The 21,898-nt window shown below is 31.9% G+C and overlaps 2 protein-coding genes across 4 annotated transcripts in view; both read left to right on the top strand.

Annotated features, from left to right (window-relative positions):
- Nucleotides 1–21,898, top strand: part of LOC146995163 (uncharacterized) — a 143,728-nt gene that overhangs the window by 14,554 nt on the left and 107,276 nt on the right. The window lies entirely within an intron of this gene.
- On the top strand, nt 34–3,224 carry mus301 (mutagen-sensitive 301). Its single transcript, XM_035351067.2, is given in 1 exon segment — nt 34–3,224. A coding segment is annotated over 1 exon segment (2,940 nt). The 5' UTR covers nt 34–48; the 3' UTR covers nt 2,989–3,224.

The following is a 21,898-nucleotide window of genomic DNA, read 5'->3' as shown; positions in this document are numbered from 1 at the left end:
TTGCTTATGATATTTTTTTATGAATTTGTTAAAAGCATTCTTGATTAAATGGATTTTTGAAATATGTCTACATTTGGAAATATTTCAAACTTAGGTGATGGTAATGTGTTTATTACATCAACTCCTCAAGCCAAAAAACGTCCAAGAGCAAGTATTTTATGTAGAAAAATACTTAGCCCATGTAATTTGACTTCAGAATTTCTAAATGATGAAGAGTTTTCTGAATATGTACCTGCTAATGAAATTCTGGATAAAAGTAATAAAAACTGTAGTTATGCAGATAAAGAACAAAAAATATTTTTGTGCAGATTTAAAAATGTGAATGCTGAGCAAAGAATTAAATCTGAAAATTCAGATTCATTTTGTTTAAAACAAGACGAGTCATTTGAATACTGTTTGTCACAGGCTGTAAAAATTGATTCATCTTTAGAGAGTAAAAAAGAAGCAGGTCAAATTTCTGTTTCCAATTCTACAGATGTATTTAGTGAATTATCACCCATTCAAAGTAATAGCATTTCCTCCTGCATAATACAGAAACTCAAACATAACATTTCTTCTACCCCTAACTTATCTATTCACAGAGAGAAAAACAGAGCTAGTATTTTATTTGCTCTAGAAGAAGCACAGAAACTTCAGGAACAACTTTCACAAAGCTCAGTAGGTCCATTTTATGGATTGCCATCACGAATTCCTGAACTTCTAAAATCTCACAAAGGAATTGATGAATTATATACATGGCAGAAAGAATGTTTATTATTACCAGCAGTGAGAGAAAAACGGAATCTTGTGTATACATTGCCAACCAGCGGTGGGAAAACATTAGTTGCTGAAATTTTAATAATGAAAGAATTACTTTGCCATTTAAAAGATGCCATCCTGGTTCTGCCATACATTTCTCTTGTACAAGAAAAAGTTCGTGGTCTTGCTCCTTTTGCTGTAGATTTAGATTTTGCTGTTGAAGAATATGCTGGCATTAAAGGAACAATACCTCCTCGTAGGAAAAGAAAACGCCATTCTTTGTATGTTTGCACTATAGAGAAAGCACATTCACTTGTTAATTCATTGATTGAAGCTCAAAGAATGACTGAGATAGGTCTTGTTGTTGTTGATGAATTACATATGATAGGTGAAGGTAGTGGGCGAGGGGCTGCTCTTGAGAGCCTGCTATCAAAAGTTCTTTTTGTATCAAAGAAAACTCAGATAATTGGAATGAGTGCCACTCTGAGTAATATGAATGATCTTCAAAAGTTTCTTAATGCTGATATTTATGAAAAAGACTTCCGCCCAGTTGAACTGAAAGAATATGTGAAACTGGACAGTGAACTATATGAACTGACAGATAAACATTCCGGTGAATGGCGTCTTGTGCGCAATCTTGACTTCAAGTACACTAAAGGTATGCTTAAGCGGGATCCAGATATGATTACTGGTCTTATAATGGAAGTTATACCTCAGAATTCATGTCTTATATTTTGTCCCACAAAGAAACATTGTGAGAATGTTGCTACAACTGTTTGTCAGTTATTACGAGATTCTCTTGCCTCTCACAGAAAAGAAGAAAAGGAAGCTCTTTTGGCAGCATTAATTGAGGATGGAAATGGTAACGTATGCAATATACTGAAAAACACGATAAAATTTGGAATTGCCTATCATCATAGTGGCTTGACAATGGATGAACGTAAACGAATTGAAGAAGCTTATCTTAGTGGTGTGCTATGTTGTTTGACTTGTACTTCAACACTGGCTGCTGGTGTTAATTTACCAGCTAAAAGAGTTGTTCTTCGTGCACCATATGTTGGGATGGATTTTATAACATTTAGCCGCTACAAACAAATGGTGGGACGAGCAGGTCGAGCTGGAATTGATAATTCTGGTGAAAGCATCTTAATTATCAAGCAAGCAGATAGGCTTAATGTAGGAAAGCTTTTGACATCTGATACAGAATCATGTAAAAGTAATTTTATTACTGAACCAGAGCGTCTTCACATGCTGCTTCTAAGCTTGATTGGACTTGGCCTTGCTAACACAATGAATGATATTTATGCTTTCATGGATCACACCTTAGCTGCAATTCAAAATCGAGAAGCTGGTTGTTCTCCAAGTTCCATTTTTAAAGACACTGTAAAAGATTTATGCAACCATAATTTAGTAGAATATGATAAAAATGGGACTTCCTTTTCAGTTACAAATCTGGGCCGAGCAGCATTTCGAGGTGGTGTTGACTGTACAACTATGGAAGAATTTTTGAGAAGATTAAAAACTGGTTTAGAGGGACTTGTGCTTCATTCTCATTTGCATTTATTGTATTTAGTAACACCAGCAGAATTTTCGGCTTCTATACCATTGGCATCCGACATTTTTTTCCAAAGATACTCTGCTCTGAATTCTGAAGATTTAGCTGCTGCAGAGCAGATTGGAGCTACAGAATGTGCGGTAATGCTAATGGCTAGTGGCCGATCTTTGGGAAGTGATGCCAAAGCTTTACTCCATCATTTTTATTTAACTCTAATATTATATGATCTTTGGAGACAGAACTCTATTTGGTATGTTGCTCAGAAATACCAAGTTCATCGAGGTATTGTACAAAATTTACTTAATAGTGCTAGTGCTCTTGGTGCTACTTTGAATAATTTTTGTCAAGAGCTTAGTGAGTTCTGGGCATATCAACAGTTACTGCCTAATTTTGTGAAGCAGTTGTCATATTGTGTCACAATGGAACTTCTTCCTTTAATGGAACTCCCTGCTGTGAAACGTGGTCGGGCAAGACAGCTATATGTTGCAGGATTTAAGTCTTTAGCAGACATTGCTAAAGTGGATCCACGAGAATTGGTAGCTAAAGTGCATCATTTACCTTACAAAACTGCAAATCAGATTGTTTCTGCTGCCAAAATGATCCTTTTAGAAAAAGCAGATGCATTAAAAGAAGAAGCTGAGTTATTAATTGAAGATTTTAATAAGAATTTTTCAATGATAACTGAAGGCCTTTGACCTAACTGAAGGTCTTTGCTTTCAATTAATTAAAATAATATCTTGTAATATATACATATTAGATATACACACATACATAGTAATTTTACTGTGAGTTATCTTTAGAGTTGTTATATCAAAATGAAACATAACATCTTTTCATATATTACTGAAGAATGTGATAATTTTTCTGTGTTGTGTACAATAATAAAACCATTATCTAATAGTATTAATCATATTAAATATTCATTTATTTATATTTTTATGCATACTATTTCTGAATTTATTACAGATTAACTATATAAATAAGTTATGCATGTTTATCAGCATTATAGCTATTTATTTTTTAGTTTACCAATGGGAGAATTTTTGGAACTGAACTTTTAACATATTCAAGTCATAAAATGTTGTGAGTAATGCTAAACATATTACAAGATGTATTTATTATTATCAGCAATTATTGGTTAAACCATAAAATTAAATGGATTTCCCCACAATAATGTGAAACTTTGACTAAAATTACAACTAAGATATATATGTTATATTAATTGAAGAAATTGAGACTCCGGAGGTGGAGACTGAATACTTATAATAATTGTTTCAAGTGCATTAATCTATTCCATGTGATTTTGTTAATGTTATACGTATATTTGTTTATCAATATCTGTTACCCTAACATTTTCATGTATTCGATCTACCAGAAAGTTCTGTCCATTTGGGAAAAAAACAAAATACAATTTTTTTTTTACCGTCAATAAACTTTATTAAATGATATAATTGCCATTATTATTAATAACGTCTTGCCAGCATGAGGGCAATTTGTATATCCCACTTTTGAAATATGTTGTATCTTTTGATGTGAAAAACTGAACCAGTGCTTGTTTGATATCGTCTTCATTTTTGAATTTTTTGCCTTTCAAAAAATTTTATAAGGACAAAAACAAGTGATAGTGGGAGAGTGCTAATTTTGGGGAATATGGTGGATGCTACAGAATTTCCCAGCCTAGTTCTGCAATTTTTTTATGAGTCCATAAAGCAGCATGTGGCCTGGCATTCTCATGATACAGTATGATGCCTTTCCTATTGAACATTGCCGGTCTCTTTTCTTGCACTGCTGTCTTTAAATTATCCAGTTGCTGACAATACTTCTCCGAATTGAGCTTTTCATTCGGTTTTAAAAGCTCATAATGTATTAGTTCTCGAATATCCCACCATATACACAACATTCTCTTATTCAGAGATAGGTTTAGAGGTGGAAGGGCTAGGTTTTTTCGGCTCACAATATGCCCTATTCCTTTCCATGTTTTCATAAGTAATCTACTTTTCATTCCCAGTTATCATCTGGTTCAAGAAGGGCTCGATTTTGCTCCGAGCAAGCAGAGATGTGCATATGATGACTCAATCATCTAAATTCTTCTGACTTAATTCACGTGGCACCCCTTTTGAATATTTCTACACCAATCCTATCTTCTGAATATGATCTGAAATGGTTTGCAGAGCTGATTTAAGCCTTTCTGCGATCTCCGATGTAGTCAGAAAAGGATCTTGGTTCAACATGGTCTTCGATCAAAGATGGTTGTCCAGAACGTGGCTTATCAGAAAGGTGGAAATCACCTGTTTCAAATTTTTCAAACCATCTTCTGCATGTTCTGTCAGAAACTGGACCTTCACCAAACACTTTCAATAAATATCTACATGCTTCTGTAGCAATTCTTCCCTGCTGAAATTCATATAAAATACAGTGGCGTTGGGCCTGTTAATAGCTCAGTAAAACTCTTAATTAAATAAATCACTTACACAAGAACTCAAAAATGGACTGTATACTAAAAATTTATTAATTACACAAAAAGCTGCGTAGTTAGTTCACATCTCTCGGCGGCATCTTGGAACACACTCAAACTTATACAAGTGGCCACAAGGTGGCGCTATAAACAAACATCAGTGTCATCGTTTTAGAACACAAATATTACATGTTTTTCACAGATGGCGTCTCTGGTGTCAACATCCAGCCCGGCTTTGAATGTTACGTTCAACAATAAATTTAAACCTTAAGTTATAAAATACAAACACAACACTCCAAGATAAATAATAGTGATGGTTATACAATTATACAAACTCAAACTTGATAATTAACTACAAATAAAATTTAAGTAACTGAAACTTTTTCATTAACAAAAGGCAAAGGTACAATTTTTGTCAGTGGCCTTTTATAGATTCCATTTTTATCTTTAAGTGTCACAACTCCAATAATATTATCTTGACCTGGATGGGTTTTAATAATTTGTGTTAAATGCCACTTTAAAGGAGAGTAATTATCTGAATATTTTACTAAAACTAAATCTCTTTCCTTCATTTCTACTTTTCCTTTATACCATTTAGGTCTATTTAAAAGTTTGTTTAAATATTCAGATGACCATTTTTTCCAAAAAATTTTGATTTAATTTCTGAACCATTTGCCATCTAGTTATCCGATTTATAGGAATCTGTAAAATTAGGTTCAGGCAATGCAATTAAAGATGAGCCAATAAGAAAGTGAGCAGGTGTCAATGCTTCTACATCATTTGGATCATTTGGTATGGGACAAAGCGGGCGAGAATTAAATACAGATTCATTTTGAACAATTAGAGTAAAAAATTCTTCATAAGTTAGAATTGTTTTTCCCACCACACGTTTCAAGTGATATTTAAGGGATTTCACACAACTTCCCATAAACCTCCAAAGTGAGGAGTAGAGGGAGGATTAAAATGCCAATTTATGCCTTCAGTAGCCAAATAACCTTTGATTTCTTCCTCACTTTTTTCCTTAAATAAAGATTTTAGAATCGCTCTTAATTCTCTATGAGCACCTATAAAATTTCTGCCATTATCACTGAAAATATCTGAGGGTTTACCTCGCCTGTCAATAAAGCGTTTAAGTGCTGCTATAAATGCTGCACTTGTTAAATCATTTACAGTCTCAAAGTGCAAGGCTTTCATAGTGAAACATGCAAAAATACATACAAATACTTTTTTTACCTGTTTACTTCTACCTACAACACTTTTTATCACAAATGGACCACAGAAATCGAGTCCTGTTCTAGCAAAAACTCTTGATATGGTCACTCTCGCAGCTGGTAAATCAGTCATCTGTTGCTGCACAGACCTAGAATTTATGTTTTTACAAATCATACAATTAAATATAATTTTTGAATTACATTTCTTGTAGAGACAATCCAAAATGTACTCCTTATAAGTGATAGTGTTTTTTCAGCATCTGCATGAAAATAATGAACATGAAAATGATTAATCACAATTACAGTAAAATTATGTTTAATTGGCAGAATCATAGGATGCTTTTTCATTTCACTCAAGTCACTGTTTTTCAGTCTGCCATCCACTCTGAGTACTCCATCATGGTCTAAAAATGGATACAAATTCAATAGTTTACTACTATTAGGAATAGGAGCACTCTTTTCTAAGCACTGGATTTCTGTCACAAATGAAGTCTCTTGAAAATTTTTCGCAATACACAATAATGCACTAGAAAGTTCACTGGTTGTCAACGTTCTGCGTGTATCATGCAATGGATGGCTAGTGTTATGCATGAATCTCTTGCACCAAGCCACTACGCTTAGCAATTTATTGTAAGATGAACAATTATTCATGACATCTAATGGCTCAGAAGTGTTAATAAGTGCATATATTTTACTTACTATTGGTGGTTTTAATGCACGAAGATACAGTTCTTCGGACTCCTCAGGGATATCATCTTGGCACATAGTCATCACAGGTTGAAGAAGAAATAGGGGACCACACCACTACAGTTCACCGCAACTCAGTTAGCAACAAACGTTTTCATACAACAGGGCTCCTTTTTCAGCCAAGCGAAGACTATCGTAGAGTCACTCCAGAAAAATGCATTATTCACATTAAATTTCAGAGCAGATATTACTCGAGTCATTAACTTCGCAAGCAATACAGCTGTGCATAACTTTAATCTTGTAAACTTGGTAACTTGCTTTATAGGAGAAACTTTTGATTTATTTGTTACCAGCCTTATCACCACTTCACATGATGGGAGATGGACTTATAATAAACTGCAGCTCCATAAGCTAACCCAGAGGCGTCACAAAATCCGTGTAACTCGATAACAATTGCTTCTGCGACAAGAATGCATCTGTTAATTTCTAATTTACATATATGTGGCAGTTCAGAGAAAAACCGTTGCCATTCTTTGGCTTCTTTTTCAGGTAGAAGATTGTTCGAATTGAGCTTCAAAACCCATACTCTGAAGAAATATTTTAGCTTTAGCTATCATGGGACCCAATAAACCAAGTGGGTCAAAGATTCTCGTTATTGTTGACAAAACTTGCCTTTTAGTAATTTCACACTCATTTTCTAGTTTCACTTTAAAGTTAAAACAATCTTTATCTGCTTTCCAGGAAACACCAAAGGCTGACACTTCATTCGTGCACTGAAATGTGTATTCATCATAAACGTTAACTGCAAGCTCCAGATTGTTGCTACACCATTTGTACATCTGATTTTCTACATGAATATAGTAAACTAGGTCACATGACTGAAGTGATAGATGAAGATGAGCAAAAGGGGAAATATTATATTCCACACCTTGGTATTTATCAAGGTTGACTCATATGACTCATACCTTGGTATAGAGTCAAAGTTGCACTTTTTAAAATCTCAATTAATTCATGCTGTAGCTCTTTCGCCGAACTCGATGAACTGGACCCTGTTAGCACATCATCCATGTAAAAATCACTATAGAACTGCAGCTGCTAATGGAAAATTTGTGAACTCATCTATACCAAGCTGACGTAATGTTCTCATGGCTAAAAGAGGTGTACTTACTGTGCCATAGGTGACCGTGTTCAACTCAAATGTTTTAACTGGACCATTAATTGACTCTTTCCACAAAATTCTCTGTAGCTGCCATTGAGTAGGATGAATCAATATTATTCGGTACATCTTTCTGATATCCGCTGTAAAAGCATCCGCTCAAAGGTGTCGAACTTTTCTCAAGGCAATAAATACCAAGGTGTGGAATATAATATTTCCCCTTTTGCTCATCTTCATCTATCACTTCAGTCATGTGACCTGTATTCATGTAGAAAAGTAGTAGTCACTATATTCATGTAGAAAATCAGGGTACAATAATAAGTGATTTTCATCCTTACTTAAACGAGTCCACAACGAATTCAACCTCTTAAACACGACTTGTTTCAAATTCTCTAAACACATTGGATCTTCCTTAAACCGTATCTTGAATACATATTTTCCAGTTTCAGTCCTAGAATAGTTCTTGAGAAAATGCTGTTCACAAATTTCTGCTTCTTTACTTTTAGAAATCTCAGACTCTCTTTCTACGTTTTCGATTTCCCCAAACTCTCTTACTGCTCTTTCTAATTCCAAATTATCTGTATCTGTAATAAGTTCACGATGTAATTTACTTTCTTCTTTAGCAGAGTGTCCCACTTACAACATAGCGAAAACACTATTTTCTAATCTTTAATTTGAATCCTGAAGGGAAATTTGACCTGGTTTTAAAAGCTCATAGAAATGTTCTGCACCTATCACAAATACAATTGGGCCTGGCTCAAAAAATTTGTCATCTGCTAAATTGATGTTATTTAAAGATGAAACATTAATTTCAAGAGGCCTAGAGGGCGTATATTCTGTTATTTTAGGAACCACCAAAAAATTTAAACAGAAACTCTTGTTTCTATTTAAAATAGTTGCACTAACTCTAGATTTTATATTCAAAGACAAATTATTTGTTCCTGAAACAGAAATGTTAGTCTTTTCTCGCTTTAATTGAAGCAAATCTGCTAACCTTTTGCTCATAAAATTTGAATTGGCACCAACATCTAACAAACCTCTAACTAAAAAAGTTATCCAATGCATTTTTAATTAAACAAACAAAAGTAAGACAGCTTTTAATTCATTCATGAGATTGCACATTGTTGAGAATAAATTTTGGTCACTGATGTTTCTTTTTACAAATACTGCAAAGGAATTTATTGCTGCAATCAATCACTTTATGATTTCCTAAACAGTTGAAACATAGATGTTTTGATTTCACTAGCCCAACTCTATCACTAACTGTCATGTTTTTATAAACAGTGCATTTGTACAAAAGATGAATTTCATTCCAAGATAAAATACATTTTGAATTTTTTACATTATTTAGAAAAACCTTTGACATATATTTAGGATAACTGTTTTTATTACTTAACCTAGAATTATCCACTACAGGTTTTCCCTTTGATGTATAATATAAATCTATCTTCTTCGCCAATTCTACAGGTTTAAACCAAGAATTTCCTTGCCATATATTTATAAAATACATAACCTCTTTATCAAGTGTTTGACATATTTTATCAGAAACCATTAATTGCTTTAATGTTTCAAAGTCATTTACCTTTCTCAGTTTCAAATAATAATCCCAACTCGTAGTTAATCTAGACGTGAACTGCACATAAGTTTCATTCGTCATTCGTTGTCTTCCTAAAATTTTCTAAACAAATTTGGGGGGAAGGTTTGAATTGTATTAGCACTATTTCTTTAAACTTCGAATAATATCCTAATTCGTCGTCTTTAATGTATGTAATGACATTTGTGGCTTTTTCTCCCAACAGATTTAGAAGAATTTCTGATTTAAATTTCTCTGGAACACTTTTTGAAATATTTTACATTTTCCCTTTTCTCATATTACTCATATCAATCTTTGATTCTGCTCGCAACTTTGCAAGTTCTAGTTCCGTTTTCAATTACTCAACTTCGAGCAATCGGATCTCATTACTTTTTCTTTTGTCGATAATATTATTTCCTATACCTTCAACTAATACAGGGTCATTTTTATAGCTTTCACTGTTTTTGATTATATCAATTAAATCTGATATAGTTTTTGCTTGTGAAATGTCCAAATTCAGCTCTACAGCAAGACGCTTATAAATTTCCTTTTTTGCACTTTTAAACATTTTGAATCTATTTTTCAATTACACAGTTATTACAATTAAGGCCATGTATCTTCTATTTAAGAGTAATCTGCAAGTTCTCCTTCCATGACACTTGTCTTCCGGCTTTGACACACATTCGAAGAATTTTTAACACACACTTTCACTACTGGTATAACTCCGGCTGGGTAAGGGCCAACAATTGGCCCGTCAATAGCTTAGTAAAACCCATAATTAAATAAATCACTTTACACAAGAACTCAAAAATGGACTGTATATTAAAATTTATTAATTACACAAAAAGCCGCATAGTTAGTTCACATCTCTCGGCGGCGTCTCGGTACACACTCAAACTCAATACAAGTGGCCACAAAGTGGCGCTATAAACAAACATCAGCATCATCGTTTTAGAACACAAATATTACATATTTTTCACAGATGGCTTCTCTGGCGTCAACAGGCATAAATGAACTTTATCAGTAGCCATGGGTACACTGTTGCATCACACTTAAGACTAACTTGAATCAACTTTGTTTTAGTTAATTTGCTGCATCAGTATGTATACATTAAGCCCAATAGACCGAATATATCAGTGATATGTATGAAGAACCAGTTCATTTGTTTATGGTATAATATTCATCTTTTCTTTCATAAATGATTGTCATATCTTCTTCTATTTAAAAATGAAGTGGTGTGAAAATATTTTTTAACAAAATTATCACTTTATTAATGAAAATCCCAAATTTTTAATTATTTTTTTATGAAAGTAAAAGTATTTAACTGTTTTGTTTTGAGTCATCTATGTCTACTTATTAACTGTTAAAATTTTGCTCTTCTTTCTTTCTTTCTTTTCTTTTCTTTTTTTTTGAGACAAAGAAGTGAATTTTCATTTTAGTAACAAACTGAGTTTTTTTAACAAAAATGCTTTATGTAATGGAAATCAGAGACTCATTTGTTGTGATAACCAGGACTTTCAGTAATCAATTTATGCAAATGAACAATCTTAAATTCAGGTTTCATGGTTAAACCTAACTCTTGTTACTAGTACCTTTAAATCCTGTTTTTACTCCTAGCTAAGAATGACATGTTGAACAATTGACCTTTAATAGGCTTTCTTTTAAAATTGAATCTTACAAATTATACTTGTATTAAAAATATATAACTTTTGGCGAGACTTAATTTGTCAAATACGAAATTAACACTTACCAGTTGGAGAGAATTATTTTTAAACATCTTTGCCAGTTTGGCAGAAAATAAAATAATACTATGCCAGGTTGACGTTTTAACTCGCTATTCACAAGCCTCATTGGTGATGACAATATAAACACCTCTGCCAGTTAGGCAATACAATGGAATTATATCCACATCAGTTTGACAATTTTACTTTCTATCTCCATGCTTAGTTGGCGATTGCAAAAACAATTTTTGCCAGTTTAAAAATTTTAGCTGTAGTACGTCAGGATGGTGTTACTCTCTATCACACACCTGGATGGTAAGAACTAAGAAAAGACTTTTGTCAGTTTGGCAGTACAATAAAATCACACTACGTCAGTTTGACATTTCTACTTATTACCCACACGCCTGCTTGGGAAGAAATTCAAACATACATTTAGCAATTCTTTGTTTTTTTTTTTATAAATGCCGAGATGGCTTACACATATTAATATTCAACATAAAAATTCAATACAAATAACAGTAAAGCCTAAATAATAACCTTTTAAATACTTCTTTATCACAAATATCAATTATAATTTATGCCTAATATTTTTAGTATTAGTAATTTTAAACAAAAAGTTACATTATTTAAATATAATTCTGAAATGAAATACTAAAACTCAATAAACACTTTTTTATGAAAACCAAAAGTTAGTCTTATCTTTGGAGATCAGCAGTATCCTTTTCTGACAGTTCTTTGCTCGGACGCAAGCCATTGAAACACAGACGATAACCTTAGAATGATCCGCTTCAAAATTTGACTTTAAAATGGCAGACTTCTGATATCAATTCTTCCTTGAAATAAACAAACTCGGCAATTAGTACTAGCAAAGTTTCTCAAAATTTCAGCAACATTTTTGGTATTAGGAGATCAGCACCATCAAAATTGATAATTACACTCCTAGTTTCCAGGATGTCGGTGGAGCCTCCAATTTTATAAAACTGTAATGTATTTTGCAGTATTTAATGAAATAACAGATGAGCTTCTTGATGAAATATAAATTTTATTCTCAGGTCACAGAGATGGATAATTTAAAATACAAGTTTATCTGTTATAGCAACACACTGTAGCTTACTTTTACTATTTCTTTCTTGATAAATTTTCAATCATCTACTAACTGCCAAAAAAAACCGGAATTTTTAAACATTTTCCGGCATTGCTAAGCAACGGTTACACGATACAAATATGGTGTTGCCACTCCAATATTAAGAATAATAAATATAATTTTTTGTTAAATAATGAAATATTACAATATGCAAACCATCTTACCTGCTACAAATTAAAATAATACTGAATATAACATCATAAAATAAATTGCTTCAATTTTCAATATTAAATAGAATCTTTAAAGTAACACTATGACATGATAAAATAAACTGCCTCAACTTTTAATATTAAATGGAATCTGTATGAAAAGTAATGCTATCATTTTTATCTAAACAATATTTATTGCTAACCTCTTCAGCAGAGGTTGAAAGCTTGAACTTTTTTGGGTAACTGCTGCTTATTTGTAGAGGGGGAAATAAGGATGAACATTGCTTCGTAATGAAGAACCAGTACTGCTCTGTTATCAGAACTGGATATGCATCTATGCGTGGATGAATGTGTTCATGTATGAATGTATATATGTGTGTATACGTATACACATATACGCACATGCATACATATATTACTGAATCCGGTTCCGATAACAGAAGAGTACCGATGATCCTAAATATTTCTTGCTTAGATTCCTGTTTCTCTATCCATCAATCCATGCTATACTGTATAACTTTCTTTTGCTGCAATCATTAATCAACCCAGACATATTATCTTGTGTATTGTCAACCTCTGAAAATTATTGCACTTTTCAAAACCACACAAAGGGATCTAGTATGACAATTTTAATACCTGGCAGTTTTTGTATTATAGTAGTACCTTCAATGTATGTTCATTAATCTGTTCTAGATCTCAATGTATCTCATTAATCTTGGATGTACTAGTACCTCAATGTATCTCATTAATCTTGTACAGTCTAGTTCCTCAATGTATCTCATTAATCTTGGACATATATACCAAACTGGATGTGTACCAAATGAACTTTTCCAATAAGGAATAAAGGGAAAATGATTAATCTATTCTTATAAAAAATCCTATTGTTATTATTATAAACTGTTTAAGAGTAAAATACAAATGCAGTGGGTGAAATATATCCTGCACGTAAATGAAGTGCACTGCACATGATACTGTACATAATTATTTTTATGTTATTCTGGTTAAAAGCAAGTTCTTAACATGTCCTAATGTTTGGCAATTGATTTCATCCTTCTTTTCATTGTTAGCCAATTTAATAGTGTCTTTGTTTCATGCAGTCATAAACACCATAGTATTCAGCATGCAATAAGCAATAATTAAGTCCTATGCACATGCCATCTTTATACTTTTTAGTGATAACATTTTTTTTTAACTCTATTGGGATTCGGACCTTTTTCTTTGTACCTTGTCTCTCCTCATTAACTTTCCTAAAATGTTAATGAATTAAAAAAAATATTGATAAAACACAAAAATAATTTGAAATCTCACAGTTATAGTATGAGTTGCTTAACAGATCAAACTCATCGTGTACAAACTAATAGCAAAAAGTGTACTGATGCTCATAAGCAATTCTAGCATTATATTGAAAGAGATAAGCAAGTGTAGTGTGAACATACATAATTCATTAAACTTAGTCATTTTCGAAGCAAATATCATGTACCAAACAAAAAAGTTTGGCATTCAAAACATGATGTATACCAAGTGGAACGTCTTTAACAATGGACCATATACTGAGTTACCATTATATTTCTGTTTTTCATGTTAATGAAGTGAATATTTGAGACATTCCCTTTCAGACTATTACTCGGTGCGAGACTGGCTGATTTCTGAATGTCCATCTAAAGATAATGCATTTTATACAGTATTGTTGCATGCATACGGTTACATAGTAGATTGAATTCTCACAGGTCCGATGATAGCTTGATAAAATTTATTTATCAAAAGAAACATTTCAGAGTTCTGGAAATTTCTACAGAAATACTCATATAGGTGTTCACAGTATCACAGAGTACAATCAGTAGTTACACTCCAAACTACAAAGAATAAAAACACAGTGCAATGTAAAGTGCATCTAAATAGAAAGCTACCTAGAGATATCTCAGTCCTCCGAACTCACACTGAACTAACAACACGCAACAACAACAACTACTAAGAGCAGATGCTCTCTCCAGCCCTATATGGTTTTCATCTGGCCACCAAGGTACTTCTAGTACTTATTGCTTCTTGAAATTACTGGAAGGCAACATGAGGGTTGAATTGTGGTTACAACTAATATAATGATCAATTACATTTATTCAATTACAATACCTATTATGGTGATACAGGGACTAGACTAAAGTGTAGCCAAATTTTGCAACTTTTGTGATTTCTTGCCAAATTTGGCAACAAAAATTAGTTGCCCAAACTGTTGCCAGCTTGGTGATATCTCGTCAAATTACCAAGATACGTATTTGCTCAATGTTAAATAGACTTGCCCCTGTATTCTTACTTTTCCAGCATAGCTTGTCTCTTATGATTTTTTCGCATTACATTACACAAAAAAATACAACAATTTCGCATAGAATTGCACTAAAAATCATCTTATCTATGTACAAAATTCATAACAGTATAATCTAATCAATGTCGTGTATGAGAAGATCTGCTTGTATCAGCAAATATATATCGTGAAAATTCAGTAAATGCATCAGCAATACCTGTCATTAGTTGTTCTCTGGAACTACGTTGAAAAAGTGTAAAATGTAGGATGTTTAATAATCTTGTAACTGTTATGTAGTTAATCATTTCTAAAGTATGATGGTGCAGCTGATGCAGCTAGTATTTGTGTTAATTAAGTTTATAAACTTAATTAACTGTGTTAATTAAGTTTGTGCCGTATTGCTTTGAATGTTCTTAGTTATTAAAACCAGTGTTGGGGTAAGTTCATGTGTGAACAGATTTTTGAAAACAAACTTCTCATTGGGACAACCTTAGTGACCTTTGTTACAGCAGCTTGCATGGCTTCAGTATCATACTTTATGTACAGTGATTCTTTCATTTTCTATTTTCGATTTTGGGAAACAAAACATTCTTTATAAACATAGCAAGTAATATCAGTGTTGAATGATACAAACTTTATTTTTTTGACTAACATTTTTCATATTATGGTAATTTTATAAATTTACATTGGAGAATTGTTATACAGATCATTCTTTTGGCTGGCAATATTCTGATCTAATTTTGACAAAATTTCATCACAAACCCTGCATAATTGATATCCTAGTGAAAACATGGTAAATAGAGCAGTTTTACTTTCTAGATTAACTTAAAATCAATGATATCTTTTGAGTGATAAAAACAAATTGATACTTCTAGAAATGCAGTTTCCTTTCCATTCATGGAGGTTTTCATTTTTCGAAACATGCTTTCGCTTTGTAGATCGTTTGGCAGCTCCAGAATCAGAAATTCTTTTTGACATAATCGAAAGTTCAAGCTTACTTTTATAAAATTGCTCTAACAGTCTGCAAAAAATAATAAGCCGGATCCAATTAGAAAATTAAGGAACAACGGAATCTGCATCATTAACTGAAATAGATAATTAGATAATTTTACCTTAGCTTATACCATCCGTAATACATTAAACGCACATGCGTAAAGGTATCATGCGTATGCGTAAAGGTATTATGTGCATGAGTAAATGCATTATGCGTTTACGCATGCGCAGAAAGTTTGTAGCTTTGAGGTCCGGATTATAGACATCCGGATTAAAGACTTTTGACTGTATATGTATTTTGGCATATAGTTTTGGAAAAAAAAAAAAAATGTCATGGGCTCTTTGCTAAATTTTCACTTAAAAGGCAATAATAATATTTGTTTAAATCTTAAATCTTCTATAGTTAAAATCTTTAGATTTTATATGGTGCTACTAATTTAAAGTAAGTTACAGTGGAACCTTGAGATATGAGCACCTCTATGAACAAGAAATTTGAGATACGAGAAAAACATGAGTGAAAAATTTGTCTCTAAATGCAAGCCTTGACTCGAGTAACGAGCAATGAGTTAGGTTGTTGGTATGTATGGCGCACTTCCCAATCTATATTGACTCGGGATCCCCTTGTCTGATAAGTTAGTGTTCTTTGATCTACATGTTTGTGCGCTTGTGAGTTAATTGCTTTTTACTTTTAATGTGAAAACAATTATTTCACAGTGCCTGCCAAGAAGATTGTTGCCTCAGATAGTGCTGCAAAGAAAAATAATGAAGCCATGGCTTTTGAAATTAAGAAAGAAATCATAGATAAACATAAGCTTGGTGTAAGAGTGACGAAATTGGTGAATACGTACGGCCGTTCGACATCGGGCGATCAGCACTATTCTGAAGAAGAAGGAAGAAATTAAGAAACTTGATGTGGCCAAAGAAGTTATTGTTATATCCAAGCCCTGTCCTAAACTCCTATAAGATGTTGAGAAGTTGTTGTTGGTGTGGATTAACGAGAAGCACTTAAAAGGTGATTTGATGTCAGAAGCTATCATTTGCACTAAGGCCAAGAATCTCTACGTGGACCTTTGAAAAATATGAGTACAGGGACTGAAGATGAGATGGTAATGAGATTTTTGAGGGTGCAGAACAAATTAACTGAATTTTCATTAATTTCAATGGGGAAGTTTTATTCTAGATACGAAAAATTCGCTATACGAGCTCAAGGTTGGAACAAATTAAACTAATATCTTGAGGTTCCACCGTATTTCTTTTTGTGTATGCGCGGGATGTCTGACGTTTTAACAGTTTGCAAAGATACAAGCATGGTAGAGAGACATAATGAATAATTACATGCCATTATCATGAAAATTTCAATAGATATCAAATTTGAAAATTTCAGTAAGCATATATATTGTGCAAGGATAAATTTTTAATATTTTATGTTAAATCAAGAATTGGGCAAGCATTGCATCAATGGAAACATTTTAAAACATTGGCTAATCTTTGGAATATGGTAACAGGTAGTTTGGCAACATTTTGGTAAGGCGATAAAGGTTACTAGCTAGGACTTAAGCAGTGTACATGGATAAAGTCAAGAGTGTGCGCAATGCCATTTTTGTGCAATTCTGGGATGTTTTTGTAAGTGAAAATAGGTCGACGTGTACATGGATACCATGCAATTCTTAAAAACGCGGCAAGCAGTGGGCGATTCTGCACTTTCTCCCAATTTTGCACCTAATCTTCGTCATGATTAAGCACTTTTGTTCAATAAAAGTTCTAGCATAAGCATAATTCGGCTAGCAGATTGTTAGAAAAAAAATTTAGTTTAAAAAAAAAAAAAAAAAAAAACACCTTTACTTCGTGAAAACAGAATGGCGTCCAAAAAAAAACAACTAGCAGCTTGCTGTAGCAGGGTTGGTCACCAAATTTTCACCAAAATCGCCAAGTTACCATATTCCGAAGATTAACCAAAACTTTATCTATTGACTAAATAATTTAGATTTTTAATAATGATGATAAAATTTCCATATTTCACTGTGGTTAGTAAGCTTGATAATAATGTTCTGAGTGTAGTAATGAGTGAGTGTAGTAGTGAGTGTGACACTGTAACTGTCATATTTTCATTTTATTTTGTATTGTTTTACTTTATTTGTTTAATAATTGTAATCTTTTCATGAATGGTTATTATTATTTCCAATCTAATTTTTAACATTTAATTAAGATTTTTTATGCATTAAATAATAAGCATTTTAGAAACATGAATTGCAGTGAAGTAATGCAAATACTTTTTGACATTTTTGTACCTTTTTTTAACTTTTGAGCACAAAATGAGAAATTGTTTAGATTTTCTTTATGTTTCTTTGCCGAAAACATTTTGTTACATAAAAGAAACACAATTTATCTCTATTTCAGTCCTTTCTTAGGATATTCTGTGTTTAAAATTAACTTGCGTTTGATTTATTACAATAATTAGGTTTACTTACTATATCTTAATTTCCTGAGTGTTTTAAACTTAATTTATTTGTAGATTATTAGGTGAACAATTACTGAAAAAAAATATGGCCATTGTTTGTATGTACAGTGTCTCACAAAAGTAATGGGACACTTGTGCTTTACAAAAGGAAACTGTAGTAAAATAAATTAAAAAAACATGTAAAAATTTTTTGTGGGTGTGTTTCATACTTAAATTTAGTAACAATTATTACATAACATACATTTTCTCAAAACATTAAAATATTAATTTAATAAAAATACAATTGTTTAGAACGGAGAAAAAAAAATGGCTCACATAAGTGATGGGACACTTACTTTTCCATCAAATATTTACCCAAAATTTTTACTTTTTAAAAGGTTTTAATATTTTGTTGAATTTCCATTTACTTTTAAAACATGATTTAATCTTCTTGGGATGGATTCGGCTAATTTTTTTGTGATTTCTGGAGTGATTTTACCCCATTCTTCTTGAAGCACCGATTTTAATTGTTGTTTTGAAGAAATGGTGTATTTGCCAATTCTTGATTACAATTATTGCCAAATATTCTGTATGGGATTTAAGTCTGGAGATTGTGGTGGTGTTTTTAGTATTTCAGGACAGTTATACAGCAGCCAAGGTCTAATGTTCAAAGCAGTGTGCGTGGGGTCATTGTCCTGGTAGAATTTAAAATCGTTATGAAGGTTCAATTTTCGAGCTGAAGATTTCAAATTTTGATTTAAAATGTCAATATACTTGTACTGATCCATTATACAGTCAATAAAAACAAGAGACCAACTCCAGCGGACGACATACACCCCCATACAATAACTCCTTCTCCACCATGTTTCACTGTTGGCACCAAGTTCTGTTTTCGAAATTCTTCCCTGGGTTTTCTCCACACCAAAATTCTACCATTAGAACCAAATATATTAAATTTACTCTCATCAGCAAATATAACTTCATTCCAGTAATCAGAATTCTTATTTATGTTGGATTTTGCGAAAGCCAGTCTTGAGTTTTCTATTATTTTCACTTAGGAAGAATTTTTTCCTGGCTGCTCTACTGTGATATCCAGCAGATCGAATTACTCTTCTAATAGTCTCAGGTTTAACAATTACTCCATATAATGCTTGTAAATCAGCAGGAACTTTAGGAGCACTCATTCTTGGATTTTTTTTAATATTTCGAACAATAATTCGCTTTATTCCACTGGATAGCTTTGATGGTCGGCCAGGTCTTCTTTTATCCTGAATCATATGATTCTTTTTATATCGTTTAATGATATTGTAAACTGTTGAATGACTCAAGTTAACTGTTTCAGGAGTTTCTCTAATAGATTTTCCACATTCAATATGCAAATTAATAACTAATTTTCGAATTTCAGGCAAAGTTTCTTTTCGTTTAGCATTCATGGCTGCACAGAGTTAAAAAACACAAAAATTTCAAAACAAACTGGAGAGAAATACTGCAGACGATTTTATAAATTATTGCCAATTGCTTCTGAGTAAAAATAAAAACCTCAAAAAATATTTTTATTGTAGTACGTAGTAGTATCTAATGGTGTCCCATCACTTATGTGAGCCATTTTTTGCTCCGTTTTAAACAATTGTATTTTTATTAAATTAATATTTTAATAATTTGAGAAAATGTATGTTATGTAATAATTGTTACTAAATTTAAGTATAAAACACACCCACAAAAAATTTTTACATGTTTTTTTAATTTATTTTATTACAGTTTCCTATTGTAAAGCACAAGTTTCCCATCACTTTTGTGAGACACTGTATATAATTACGAAACAATTTTTTTAAAACAAAATGTAATCATGTCGAGAATTTTCGTGCATTAAGCTGCTGAAAAATTATCAGTAAAGACATAAAGTAAGAAATTTAAGAACTAATTTTTCCCAAAGACCAAAAATTGAAATTCATAAGTAATAAATTTCAAATAATCCTATAAATGCAATAAAAAATTTAGTAAATGTTAAAACCAGAACTCTTCAAACAAGCAATACCCCAATTAAAAAAAATCAATGACATTTAAAGAAAAAAGAACATAATAGAAGAGGAATTCAAATCAACCTCAGTGCCACTTCATCAGGAAGAGGAACATTGAAATCAATTGAAATCTCTTTCCCACAAACATCTGTGCTTTTCTGTATCCAGAATTAGTCGATGAACCATTGCAGTGTATTTTAATTATAATAGTTCACCTGAATTCTAGCTCCTTCCCCAAAGCAAGGAAGAAACAAAGTAAATTCAAATTAAAATCTTGAATAAAGAGAATTCTATTCAAAGATTTGAAAACAGAAGTGAAATAATAAAATACTTTAGTGAAAAATTCAAATCAAAATTTTGTCTTTAAACTAAGAGCACATAATCCAAAGAACTTAAAATGTAAGTGAAATTTTAAAACCTTAGTTAAAAGACTTAAATAAAAACTCACAAGAAGAAATTAAAAACTTCAAGCACTTTCATTTAGAATACAATCAAAACTATGAATAAGACTGTTACAGTAGTGATGTTTAGGTTTGCCATTTTGTCTTCATTGGCGAAACTAAAATACACACCATAAATATTCTGCCAACATTAGCAATCAGAACACTGTGAATCTGACTGAGAATTATTGTCATATACCAAATTTAAATAATATATAGGCATATAATATGCAGCATTAAAACATATCATAGAGATTTTTAGTACTCTCAAATAATGCTTTATCATATGAAATATTGTACTCAATATTTGTGTGGAAAAATCTAATCTGAAATATACAAGAAGTATAGTGATGTAAAATTTTAAACGGTATTTTTTTAGTTTGTTGAAATCTGCAGTATTTTTTTCCATTATGATATAACTCCTTATTATACTGACCTTACAATTGCTGATTAAAGTAAAAGCAATGCATTAACATTTTAACTATTAAAATTCCATTCTGCAATTTTGAAACACAGCAGCAAAATCTTCAAATGTTTTTTCAAATACTATGTCAACAATTGATTTTGAACAAATGTATGCAATTTTTCTGAACTTACATCAGTAACATTAGATTTAAAGTTTCTTTATGTGAATATATTTGGCCCCATCAGTGGCTGAGTGGTAAAGTCACTGAATACTGGTAGTTCAGTCTGAAGTTAGAATCTTGGTGAACATACTGGTTGCATGTGTGTTTTCATGGTTTTCACCATGTGTAACATGGATATGAGCCAGTTTCCCTTAGAAAGTCCTTCACGAAGGAATCTCTTCCCTTAGGCAAATAGCCCTCCAGTGCTTTGGCATAAAAAAAAAAAAAAAAAAAAAAAAAAGACCAGACGAATATATTTGGCCCTTCTTTGATTTTACATATAATGATTTAAATATGTAGTTTGTATAAAAGATCTTCAGCTTTTAACATAAGCGATTCTAATTTATTGCAATAGACAGAACACAAAGAAAGAAAGTTGCTGAGCAAAATTGTTGAAAATAATTATATCAACCAAAAAGTAATTAAGTCGATTAGAGATCATGCTGAAATCAGAATGTAAGCAAGACAGAAAACTATTTCAAATGCTTTGAATAGCTCAATGAATATGATAGTTTTTTGAAATTGCATTTCAAAAGATGCATTTATTCAAGGATTAGAAAAATGTAAGTTATTTGTCACATAATATTTGTAAGAAAATTATCAGCATCTTTAACAGATATATAATAACATATATAACAGAACTTATATCAGCAACTTTTTACAGCCTTAACTCCACACCTGCTATTTTGGACATTATCA

The sequence above is a fragment of the Stegodyphus dumicola genome, chromosome 10 (genome assembly GCF_044657685.1).
Source record: "Stegodyphus dumicola isolate Sdum_Otavi_A_Nest chromosome 10, ASM4465768v1".
Lineage (NCBI taxonomy): Eukaryota > Metazoa > Arthropoda > Arachnida > Araneae > Eresidae > Stegodyphus > Stegodyphus dumicola.
This window is presented reverse-complemented; position numbering and strand designations above follow the sequence as displayed.